The sequence below is a fragment of the Papaver somniferum genome, chromosome 2 (genome assembly GCF_003573695.1).
Source record: "Papaver somniferum cultivar HN1 chromosome 2, ASM357369v1, whole genome shotgun sequence".
NCBI lineage: Eukaryota > Viridiplantae > Streptophyta > Magnoliopsida > Ranunculales > Papaveraceae > Papaver > Papaver somniferum.
Window position 1 is genome coordinate 199249067 of NC_039359.1, and position 12371 is coordinate 199261437.

Here is a 12371-nt window from a genome sequence, read left to right on the forward strand (position 1 = left end):
ACCAGCCTGTCTACGAAGACATTTAGTTTTCTAAATAGGCAACATGTCCAAATATTACTGGCATGTCTAATGCCATGGTGGCTGCCTCTTCCACTAAATAAGTACGTGAACTGCAATATTTTCTAACAGTGAGAACTACAGGTTCAGATATAATAAAAATAAATTTACTAAACTACATATGATATACAGAGTCCAAATACCTACAACCCGCGGTATGGCAAATAAAGATGAATCAAATTAATCAACAAAAACTAATGACTTACATAAGTATCCATAAATTGATCAATGTTTTTCCACTCTTTAGTATTTTAAAGGAGTTGGGATTTTAAAGGAGTTAGAAGTACATGTATGCCATCAATACTCCCTGACCATTACAAATATCTTCGCTGTCTTCATGAACTTCTTTTCCAAAGCTGCCGATAGAAAATGTATCTCCCCTACCGGTTAGCGTACTCATACCATGTTCCAGTTGAATATATAACACCTAACATTACTGCTTTACTGAAATTGCTAACTGATCGGCCTACACTGATTGGAAAACGGTGTAAGCTCCTGGCGGCCACCAGCATAATGATCATAGCTACAACCGTGTTATTCATCTATCTGCTTTCAAGTGCTGTGGTTGCACATTTCCACATACCCAGAGGAGTAACATTAACGGTAACGGATCTCTACTGAACATCAACATTGTATGTAAAAATACCCATACATTCCATAAGATTCCAAAATTGAATTAAAAATAAAAACAGAAATCACAAGAGTTCTGAAATTATATCGATTTCTCTCAGCGACGGTTATAACAGTCATAACTATAAAAATTCTTTACGCAAGAGACAAAACAAAATAGTTCCATTAATACAGTAAGGGCCAGCATTTAGTATTCGCAAGAATATCATAGTCTATATATATTTGGAAGAGAGCTTCTGAGTGAGTTACAAATTTCAAAAGTTAGGTTTTTTTGTAGTTTCAAGTTATTATGCGTTTGTACATTTGGAAGATATCCTATCTTATGGAGATTATCATTTAAATTTATTATGCATATAGATAGAAGTACTAAAATATATGAGGATACCTTGAAAGCTTGTTTTTTACACAACATTTCTGAATTAGTCTCATTTTTATCTCCGAGTACTTCATCATCAGCTGCAACATCTAATCTTTCAATGCTTACCGAGTCGTCATCATCGGGACAATCCTCCATGTAGCGATACACAATGATCTTCATCAATATAAAGCGATGAGAAGGAATAAAGGTTGAATTCCCCAATAATGCATTTGAAATCCATTCCCCTTTATGTTAGGAAATAGTTACCTAAACACAATAATGCTTATCAACGTGAAGTGCCTATTAGACACTGACAGGACAATACAGTCACCCTTGCTCCAATGATAGCTGCAACAATAGAATGAAAGTGTCTTTCAATTTGTAAGGTGAATGACTAATCTATGGATTTAGTCAATGCAGTGTAACAAAACCAAAAGAATGAGTAAAATGGGTAGAGAATAAGAATAGTGCAGTTTACCAAATCCGTAATTTCGTAGTACTGTGCATTATGTTGGGATTTTGGCTAATTATTTGTTAATCCCGGCCTCGGAAAGGTGTCTCCAAGTGTCCTGGTGAGGAGACTTTCAGTTTACCAAACTCATACTCTCATGTTTTCAGGTCAACCTTGTTTTCAATTCCTTCTCCATATGCATTAACAAAGAGACAGATTCAGGATTTCCTTTTATCACGTTGAATCCTCCTTCACTAATGCTCTTAGTACTGCAAATATATCAATCACAAACCGATGTTAACCGATGTAATGAATTTGATTCATAATGTTAGGGAACTCGTCATAGAAATCAACAATAATCGATGGAATAAATGATAAATACCAGCAGTTACTGTGTCATTCTGCACCATTCTAGTCCACCCTAATCTAATCTAGAGACCAAACATGGTCTTCAGCTTCAATTGCCACACCCTGTACACCAACTTGAAACTCCTCCACTGCATCAAAATTTTGTGTGTGAGTAGCAATGGAGAATATGAAGTTAGGGACATTGAGATGGTGAACTTATGTTTTTTACTCTTTTAGTATTAAAGAAAATGAAGTTAGGGACATTGAAACTATAAATGTCAAGTTTAACACATTTTGTACTTGTAATAGCTGAATTATAGAAAAGAGGCTACCTTTTACTTCATAAGTGTAATCCTAACCGTTTTCCTTGGAAACCTTTTTTCTCTAGAAATATTGCTAGTATGCTCGTATAGGTAAGCATGGTGCTGCTGAACAGGTTGGTAATCCATTGTTTCAGGGGCATTGAGATTTTAAACCATTGTTTTTTCCTCTTTTATTAGTTACTGCAAAAATTCGTTGATCAAAGAATCCACTTGCTGAGACTTTCTTATTACACTTCCTGCAAAAGTTGTTGTAGAGGAATTTATTAAAATACAACCAAATTAGTCAGAAAACATTAACTTGGTTCACTTAAACAACAACATATGATGAAAAGAATCTAATTATTGACGTTGGTGCTTACTGATTCTCCAGAGAATCCAATTGCTGGTAATCCTTGGTTCGGCAAATGTTTAGCATTGGTGGAGGATGGGAAAATCTCAGGCTTCCCCAGTTAACCATTTTCTTTCTTTACAGCCTCCTCTAGATGATGAGTTTCTTTTGCAGTCAGTTCCAATATCATCTGTAAAATTAGACCATAGAATTGTCATTGCACAATCCAGAAAAACAATAAAAAAGAGTTTGTCGAACTATAAAAAAGAGTTTGTAGAACTATGAAAGTTATACCTTCAATACAGCTTCTTTCAAATCTATGCTATCCTGATTATCCCACAACGATAATTCTCTTTGCACCCCATGTACTATATGAGGAAGAAGCTTTTGTTTCAGATATTCAGAACCAAAGTGACTCAAAACCATGTTCCTTATGTACTTATGCATGGACTCATGTAATGCCAGTAAACCTCATTCATGGATTAGTCTATAAGCTAAGAAGTAATTTGACTTCCCAAATCTAGCATAAAAGATCATGAATCTTTTAGGTTGGATGCTCACAAATTATACAAACATGAGAAGGATCAGTTTCACCATGTTAACCAGCCACATTGATTTTTTCCAACCCAGGACATTAATGAGCTGTTCAATTAGGTCTTAAAAGTTATAAGTGTAACCAGCTGAATCGTATATATTAAATACGGTGTAACACGACCATTATCTCGTTCATATGCCACTCTTTTAATAACCCAATATGGACTATACCGTAACCACAATCAGGGCAAAATCTAAGGTTTCTTAAATCATTTTCCTAAACAGCTAAAGTTGCTCTAATTATGTACAAAATGCAGGCATATCCTGCTAAATCTGAACACCTATAGGGTATTAAGCACATGAATTAATGATAATTTAATTTGCAGAACTATCAACTGGTGTTCATCCTCATATTTTAAAGCATTTTGGACCTTAAGTACAAACTCACCAGAATAACCCCGCTAAATAGATAATCAGCTTACTGCACAAAACCAAAAAACAACAAAATGGGTAAAAAAATAAGAATCCAGAATCAGAAAAAATAGAGAAAAGGAATCACCTACAAAATCAAAATACAGCTCTGCAGAACCTTGACGTCAGTTTTACGCTTCAGCAATTACAAAAAAATAAAAAAATAGATCCTATAGTAAATTAGGGTTTCGGGATAAGGAGAAAAGATATCAAAATCAAAATCAATTTTAATCGTCCAGGTATCTGTAAATAGATATCAAAATGCACGATAAAAATAAACATTTCCATCAGATGATAAATATGAAGATTCACTAAAAATCATATAAACCCATACTTAAGATTTCAAAAAAGAAGTAAACCCTAATTAATATATGTGCGTTACATGAGCTAAGATGTTACATATATGTGCCGTGCGTTTTAGGTACTACATACCAAGTTTACCCTACGATCATTAGAACTGCTGAATCAATTTTCTTCTTGGAATCACAATAAGCATCAAAAATTTAAGAAATATAAACTATGTGATTCGTATAAAACAAATTGGGGATCGGGTAGAAGGAATAATTACCTTGTTGGGTATTCTATGATACCTGAAGGTAAATCAATGAAGAAAAGAAGAGAGGTAAACAGGGCAACGCAGATTAGGAAGAAGGTGGAGGCGTAGCTAGATCGAATAATAGAAGAGATCAGGTGGTTTGGTTCTAGGGTTTAGGTTTTTTCTTTTCTTTTTTTTTTTACGGCGCAACACATAGTTAAGCCGGGTTTTTGATTTTGTGAGAGAAAAAAGAGAAAATTTCTGAAAAATTTGGTGAGGAGAGGGAAATTTTGGAGCAATTTGCCGAGGTGGGTGGTGTTTACTTTGAATGTAGAGGGGCGATTCCAAGCGACCCGGGGTCTAATATGGTTTAGGATTTTAAAGGAGTTAGATGGTCTCACATAGCTCATCACAACAAACATATTGAGTCAGATTCAAATGAGTCAGGTGATTTCACTCAAATCCAGATGACTCAGACCTAGACGACTCAGATGAGTCAGGAGTAAACAAACATGGTGTAAGCCTTAATCCAACAAAATAAATTAACAGATGCACGACGATTAATGGGACAAAAATCGAACCCCACTGCAATCGATTCCACGGCTAAGCAACCCGATCGCAAGAAATGTTATTTTATTTTATTTTATTTATTAATTTAATGTTTTTGCTTATTGAATTAATTTTCTTTTTCCCACCAGAATTCTATTTCTTCGGTTCTACGCTCAGAGTAGACAGTCAAGTCAGTGTTTCTGAATCTCCAGACCTACCAAAACACAAACGAAAAACCGAACCCTCTTTGATAATTTCTAGGGTTTGTCTTTCCCACATTCACTTAGTCTCCCCGTGACGTTTCCGTAAAATCACCGAAAAACGTTCATACTTTTCTTCGCCTATCTATCTCTCACCATAAATTCACTCTTCAATTTCAGTTTCAGTCTTCTTCTTGTCATCATTTTTTCTCTTTCTTCGTCAACTGTAAGTCTCTCTATCTCTGCTTTCACGTCTTTTTCTGATTTTTTTTCGATTTTTTTCTTGTTGAATTTTGTGATCTTTTTTAGGTTTTACGATCTTGATCTGTGTTGAATGTAAGTACATTGATCGGTTTCGGTTAAATCCAGAAGGATCTGATTTTTGAATATTGACCGATTTTGGTCAAGTTTTAATAGAGTTTTTGAGTTGATTAACCAGGGTTTCGGATCGTTGAAGTAATTCTAGTAGTAATTTTTGAGTTTTTGATGTGACTATAGGTAGTTAATGATTTAGATCTCATTCTGTACTGATTTGGTTTATATGATCTGTAGGGAAGAAGATCCGGTCTAGTGTTTTATTCTTGATTACTGCTGTTTTGTTTAAGGCTTTGTGATTTTTAGTGAAATGGGACCAGAGCTATTGGAGATTCAGCCTCAAGAACTCAAGTTTACTTGTAAGTGTGTTTGATCAGATTATGTTTTTCTAAGTAGACTATTTGCTTACTAGTTTTGTCATTGTGTTGGTGAATTTGTTAGCTTTTGTTTGCATACATATGAGTTTTAACTGGTTGATGCGTGGAAAGTGGTATGCGGAAAATGTGGGAAAGGTTTATTTGCTGCATTTAAGCTATATGTTATCTTTTGAGAGCAAAGATTTACAGAAGCAAGGCTAAAGTCTTTGATAACCAAGTTTAGGGTTTTATATGGCAGTGAAATTACTGATAAAAAGGATTATCATCTGTAGTCTCGCTTGTTTACACTTCTGCTTTGTTACAGTTTCCGCATGTTTTAAATTCATGCTTAGTTGCTAAAAATTCTGTTAGCAGTGCCTACCTGTTGCTAAACTTTCTTGCTTGGTTGATAATAGAAAATCCAGTTTAAAAAGTTACAGATTTTTTTTGGAGTAGAATAATAAATAGCTAGTGAATCTGATGCTACAGTCTGGGTGAGAGTGTGGGTGTAGGCGAATGCACTTAGTGGTCTTGGCTTTCAGTTATATAAAGCGCCTAAAAGTATATGGTATAACCTTTGTTAACTTTGTGAAAATCGTAAAGAACACTGAACTTGTGGAGCTATTTAGTAAAAATCAAGTAACTAGTTTGTATGTTGCCTCTCTATTTAATACTCGTATGAAATATTCTCCAAGTATGTTAATCTACATCTGAGAACATTTGTTTTATCCTCCTACTGGTAGTTCTTAGTGTTCTTGTTGGCTGCACTGTCTTAATTACTTCATCGCAGGATGTGTATGCTCTGTCTTGATAGTTGTTAATTCAAATAGTAAATTCTGTTATTTCACATCATGTTTCAGACTTTTTGATGTTTCACAAGGTTATTCTGATACTACTTCCTATTTTTCTAGTTGAATTGAAGAAGCAAAGCATGTGCTCAGTTCATCTTGTCAACAACTTGGATCAATATGTGGCCTTCAAGGTGCAAACTGTGTTTATTTTGATTTTTACTTCAGGATTTTTTGGTTTCTTCTCTGAAAATGAACTTCTTATATCCTAACTAACCCTATATGAGTGACCTGGGAGCAAGTTCTTGCTTACTTTGTTAATACGTCATCCCAAGTCCCAAGTATTTGGTGGCAAAAAGGGCGGCACCAAAATCAGACGTTTTGTCTAAGTTCATTTCGGATTGTATAAAATGTTGTCCCCCTTGTTACTTCGTTATCCAGCTCCATGAGACCCCCTAGCATAATAGTAGTGTTTTATTCTTAAATTACAAAAACACTGAGTTAGAAGAAAAAGGTAATTTAAAGTTATCTCCCTTATGATCCGTACAGCATCACCATGTTGTCCCAGAAATATACTAAACTATTGATGGGTGGCTAGCCGCTTAGGCCAACATTATGTGACTGCGGTAGCATTTAGTGTAAATGCTTTTTTTTTTTTTTGGTTCAGGTTAAAACCACGTCTCCCAAGAGATATTGTGTGCGGCCAAACATTGGTGTTGTTCAACCAAGGTCTACTTGTGATTTCACAGGTATTATTACATATACTTTTCACTTTATAAAGGGCCAAAAACTCGCATATGTATACATATATGTTTTTTCCAATAATGAAGGCAAAGTGTTCAGGGTGGAGTCCTACATATATATGGTACTTAACACTGAACAAAGCGGTTGAGTAAGCACACCAGTGTCATTTTCCCTGGATACTATAATGTTCACGCTGTATCATCGCAAGTCGCTTCCATTTCCATTATTTGTAACCTTTCATATTAATAACTCAAAGGAGCATAAGTGCCCAGCCAATCGCCATGTATTTTCTGCACGTGTATGTTCAGTAGTTCTCTAATCAACTTCTAATGTTTTCCCATTTGGTTTAAATGCAGTTACTATGCAAGCACAAAAGATAACTCCTCCTGATATGCAATGCAAAGATAAATTCCTTGTTCAGAGCACAATTGTTCCATTTGGAACCACTGAAGAGGACATCACAGCTAGCATGGTAAGTTTCTCCAGTATTATTGTATGAAGGGCAAAAGGAGCAAGACTAAATTTGTCTGAGTTTCTCATTATTTTGCTGACAGTTCGCCAAAGACGACGGAAGATATATTGAAGAGAACAAATTGAGAGTGATCCTCGTAAGCCCGCCCCATTCTCCAGTGCTGTTACCAATCAATGGAAGTCCAAAACAGGACCTGACTTGTCTTGATTCAAGTGTAAAGGGTCAAATTTTGAAAGAAATGGAAAACTATCCGCTGCTTCATACGGTAAAATATCTTAACTGGCTGAAATTCTGTTTTTATCTAAACTTTCAACATCAAATTATGTCGCTCGCTTTTCTTATGACTTGTAGTATATATGCCTTCTTGTACCTATTAGGTCGACTATTTATCTACCTTGTCACTGCCTAAACTATCTTGTATGAATTTTAAATCTTTGAGCTGTATGAAAGAAAAAGGGTATATAACATGAGTAATGGCATGGGCACATATTGCTGTAGAGGTTTTATTTTACTCTTTCCATCTTGAGAGATCCTCATGCGGCAATTTCTTCTCTTTGTTTCAGTGTGAGGTAGCTAAAGTGTCTGAGGATTTAAAGCTATCTAAGTCCGCGGAAGAGTTCAAAGTAGTGAAGGATGTGCATGAATTGAAACTAGCTGAGGATGTTCAGGAGGTGAAACAAGCGAATGATGTGCAGTATTTGAAGCAATCTGAGAATGTGAAGGATTTTAACCTAGAGGAGGATGTGCAGTACATCAACCAAGCTGAGAATGTGAAGGATTTGAACTTAGCGGAGGAAGTCGACGGATTGAAAATGGCCAAGAATACTCAGGAACTGAGTCCAGATAAGAATGTGCAGGATTTGAAGCAAACCAAGGACGTACAGTATTTGAAACTGGATGATGAGTTGAAGGAGTTAAAACCAGCAAAGGATATGCAAGAGTGGAATCTGGTTGATGTTGCTCAAGAGATCAAGCTAGCCGGTGATGTTCAGGATTTGAAGCTGGCCCAGGAAGTTCAGGACTTGAAACAAGACACAGATGTAGAAAAGTTGAAATTAGCCAAGGACGTGGAGGAGTTGGAGTTAACTATAGCGAAGTTGGGATCAATGTTAAACAAATTGGAGTCCAAGCTAAGTGAGGTCAGTTTGTTTATATCTCCTTTTCTTACACCCAATAACTGCCTGAATTGTTGGATTGCAGTAACATCGCTTATTTCCATTAAATTATTGGTTCACATGCCCATTATAGTCATTTTAAGTTTAGACCAGTTTTGCTGTAGCCTAGACTGCATGTTTTGGTTCCTGTAACGGGAAATACACTATTCTGACATCTTATAGCTAATAACCATTTTGCAGGCTGAAGCTACCAACACAAAGTTAAGAAAAGAGACTAGTACAATTAGTGAAGAGAAGCTAACTTTACAACAAGAAATTGTGAGTAAACTTTTCTTTACTGCATCTACTACTTCTCCCAACTGTTTTCATTTTTTAAAAAGTTGGTCCAAGTAATAACACAAACAAATAAACATGTAGTAGAAGAAAACAATTTAATATTGAGGAACCTGGTTTCATGGTACTTGTGGCAAACTTTTTTTTTACCAAATGTACTGTTTTTCATTAAATTCGAAGATTTGAAAATTTTAATGCTTCTCGAATCCATTTATTAATTGGTTGTTTGCTGTTTCTCTGTGCAGAGCATGTTAAAAACGAAGAATGGTGTACAAAACGTTCAAAAGGGTTTCCCTTCTTTCTTTGTTTTGATGGTCGCGCTAATAAGTTTGATACTTGGATTCAAACTAAACTCTTAGTAGAAGAAGCTGAAGCTGAAAGTTTAGCCACAGATGACTGACATGTCTATAGCTAGTTAGGTACTTCCGTTTTTTGGAAAATTTAGTAGAAAAAAGTAAAAGATTTTGTTTCCTCCTGTTATATCTAAGTTCAAAAAGAGAGGATTTCTAGTTTCTGATGTTGAACTTGTTAATTTGGTGTGTGTATATAGAAGGATGTTTTCGGATTGTTTACCTCTAATTGTCTCCAATCTCGACTCCTGAATCTCTTATATAAAAACCTGAAGTGTCTGATAATCTAATTATACGTATTCAGAGTGAAGATTGGGCCACTAGGGATTCTTCTATCTAGTCACGGGTTGGTAACTTGTGGGTCACTGTTTGGGTTGGGGGGTTTGCACCCTCTTGTTTTCGTCGCCTTTTTTAGTTGTTTGTAAAAGTCGTCTTGTTTGTGTCGTTTGTAAATCATGTATGTAAATTTAGTTGCCTGCAGTATGAGTACTAGTTGTCCCTATGATGTGCTATGGGTAGGTCCAATTACTACCCAGTAGAAGGTTATGGGTTCATTTGTTGCTGTTACGTTACAACGTTTAGGGGTCTTGTATTATTGCTCTTTCGAGCTAAAGAACTTCAAATTCAATTATTCAGATCTGAAACTAGTGTAATGAAGACCAAACTGTGGCTGCAAAAGCATTTTCCTACTGCCATTTGCTACCATCACAACTGTAAACCACACACTTCAGCTAGAACTATGTAAATATTTCGTTCCAACTTTCAGTCCTAAAGGCAAACAAGAACTGAATGGACCAACCAAAAATGTAGCACTGCCCAACTCTGTCACATTTAATGTCTTTTTCATCAAAGCTTAACTTACGAAGTCCACCAAAATCACCATATGAGCTTTACATGACAGCAAAAATCTCTCCATCATATTCCATACGAGTTACAAAGAATCGAACGCTCCAAGTATCCTTCTAGCATAATAATCTCCAAACCTTCCTAATGGATATACAGACTATAAGTAACAAATTCACCGAATGAAAATCCTTGGTATCAGCAAAATCCATTGTATACTTGGTACGGAAAGTACAATAAGTCCATTCTATGTCCCAATACAGAAACTCTCCTGTTGTTTTCTCCAGATGCACCAATTTCCTGAACTTAATGTTCTAGTTAGTTGACAACTCTAATTTTTGAACTTGGAATTTGCCAAGTTACCAACTTCGGACTGAGACACAAATCAGACATTGCAAAAGCATAGAACAAACAGTCTGAAATTTGATTCTGACCAGTGTAAAATTCAGGCACTGAGTCGGCAAGATTGCTCTATAGTTTGTACAATTTAAAGTAGGTTTCATGGAATAAAAATCAAAACAGAAAATTAGTGAAACCATGAAACACACCTAAGGAAGCCGATTTCTTCTTTCTATAGACCAAAGATACAAGAGTTGGGATTTTCAACGACATTAACTTTGTATCGTGCCTAGAGCATGTTAGAATAGAAAAAGAACACTGGAATACAGAACAGAACAATGTTGGCGTTCTTATGTTTTTACACTAAAGGTGATCTAAATCACCATTTCACAAGAGAATGAGAAGCACAAGAACAACTTCCACAAGCAGATTGAACCATTACATCTTTTTTCTTTTAAAACCAGGAAAAAGGTTAGCATCATAAGTACCAAGATTGTCTATCTTCGAAATACAGTCATTCACTCTCTTTAAAACGACGGGCAGAGCAGCAACATTGCTAGAAACCTTGGCTTTAAGCTGCAATACCTTCCTTGCAGTTTCGGGATCGTCTTCTGCTAGTAATTCTACTTTACCCGACTCCAAACTCTCTGCGCCATCTGCAAGAATTTCAGTGCAATCAAGGTGCAATGAGAATTGGAGTAATTTGAGTGGACATAATATTAGTACACGTTCCTAGAACATCTGGAATGGATCAAAAGAAGGCACAAAGCATAATACCCATGCTCAGGTCACATTGTTCAGTGCTCTAAACTGAAGAAAAATCACAAATAAAAAACAAGCAACAAAAATGGCAGTAGAGATTGTTGAATTTTAACCTTGGTTTGCAGAGCCAGCTGGACTTAATATCCCAGGCACGAGCGTCTGAGATGTACACGGAGAAGGAAAACCCTCTTCTACAGGTTCTACCAACAATGGTCTCTGCGCAACAAGGAGACTGGCGAGTGATTTCTTCAACTGATCTTGGAGGGTCTGACGGTAATCGAGTATTGATTTAGCCATTTGCTTTACTTCCACCTCCAAAGCTTTTACAACCTCCTCCTCTTCCTCCTCCTCCTCATAATTATCTGCAGTGTCATTTTCAATCTCACGGACAGGAGAATCTTCCGCCATTTTCGAGTATTTTTCCAGTTAGTATATCAGATCTAAATTTCGTTTGGGTTGCTGAGACAATGTGTCGAAATTTGTAGCGACTGATACAAATGAAACCAAATTTCAGTACCAATTTAATCACATCTAAAAAACCCTAAGCTAAACCCTAATTTCAGAGAAATTGAAACCCATAACCTCAAAATTTAAATGTAATGAAATTTTGAGACCCTAATTCCTCCAAACCAAATTACTTAGCTCAAAATGAAAATAAGAGGGTTCAAGGATCTTACTTTTCATGTGTATGGAGAAGCTAGCTTTCCATTAAAAAAACTAACCATTTTTGCTAATGTTGCTTTTGTATGATCTTTACAGTGAGAGATAAAGAGATGGAGCGAAAATCTAGTCCTTCACCGAAGAAGATAAGGATTTAGTAACTGGTTCTAGGGAATTTTCAAGAAGAAGAGAGGGTTACTATTGTTTCTGCATCTAAATTCTACATGATTCGCTTAACGTCTGGGACCGGGGTCTGTTCTACTCATTAAAAATGGATTCTTGTGTGGTTAGATTCAGTCTTGACTCTGACATTAAATAAGTCAAAAGTCATTGACTTTGAGTTTGCAACCGCATCCAAGGACCAAGTTACAACTACAAGGGAAATTTCTATGGGAATTCGACGAGCTAAGTTGCACGGACACGGACACGACACGGGATGTGCGTGTACAGTTAACTTGTGTTTATTTATTGTTTTGGCTTTTTGCATTGGGGTGCTGCAGTGTGGACTTC

At 36.1% G+C, this 12371-nt stretch overlaps 2 protein-coding genes and 1 long non-coding RNA gene across 6 annotated transcripts; 1 reads left to right on the forward strand and 2 right to left on the reverse strand.

Moving 5' to 3' along the window:
* Positions 1-215: 215 nt before the first annotated feature.
* LOC113350194 lies at positions 216-4368 on the reverse strand. 4 transcript variants are annotated; one of them, XR_003360658.1, is made up of 9 exons: positions 4069-4368; positions 3478-3510; positions 2790-2863; positions 2527-2685; positions 2177-2403; positions 1879-1993; positions 1524-1765; positions 1313-1393; positions 216-1219 (listed from the first exon to the last, which is right to left on the reverse strand). It is a non-coding gene; the product is annotated as an uncharacterized LOC113350194 (long non-coding RNA). The 4 variants fall into 4 exon arrangements; XR_003360657.1 differs by having other exon boundaries at positions 216-671; positions 1073-1393; XR_003360656.1 differs by having other exon boundaries at positions 216-674; positions 1073-1393.
* A 359-nt stretch (positions 4369-4727) lies between these two features.
* LOC113350195 (vesicle-associated protein 2-2-like) lies at positions 4728-9567 on the forward strand. The gene is made up of 9 exons (XM_026594297.1): positions 4728-5010; positions 5337-5458; positions 6367-6437; positions 6911-6992; positions 7344-7459; positions 7542-7724; positions 8023-8598; positions 8815-8892; positions 9153-9567. The coding sequence occupies exons 2-9, from the start codon at positions 5410-5412 to the stop codon at positions 9264-9266; spliced, it is 1269 nt and encodes a 422-aa protein (XP_026450082.1). The 5' UTR covers positions 4728-5010; positions 5337-5409; the 3' UTR covers positions 9267-9567.
* A 1063-nt stretch (positions 9568-10630) lies between these two features.
* LOC113354364 lies at positions 10631-12086 on the reverse strand. The gene is made up of 3 exons (XM_026597711.1): positions 11879-12086; positions 11315-11689; positions 10631-11095 (listed from the first exon to the last, which is right to left on the reverse strand). The coding sequence occupies exons 2-3, from the start codon at positions 11607-11609 to the stop codon at positions 10878-10880; spliced, it is 513 nt and encodes a 170-aa protein (XP_026453496.1). The 5' UTR covers positions 11610-11689; positions 11879-12086; the 3' UTR covers positions 10631-10877.
* Between the last annotated feature and the right edge of the window lie 285 nt (positions 12087-12371).

Bases quoted from the DNA above. Each gene is read 5' to 3' on its own strand.
- LOC113354364 (XM_026597711.1), bottom strand. From the start codon at position 11,609: ATGGCGGAAGATTCTCCTGTCCGTGAGATTGAAAATGACACTGCAGAT. The intron at 11,096-11,314 runs GTTAAAATTCAA...AAATTCTTGCAG, and splicing joins AGCTGGCTCTGCAAACCAAG to ATGGCGCAGAGAGTTTGGAG.
- LOC113350195 (XM_026594297.1), top strand. From the start codon at position 5,410: ATGGGACCAGAGCTATTGGAGATTCAGCCTCAAGAACTCAAGTTTACT. The intron at 6,993-7,343 runs GTATTATTACAT...GTTTAAATGCAG, and splicing joins GTCTACTTGTGATTTCACAG to TTACTATGCAAGCACAAAAG. The intron at 7,460-7,541 runs GTAAGTTTCTCC...TTTTGCTGACAG, and splicing joins AGGACATCACAGCTAGCATG to TTCGCCAAAGACGACGGAAG.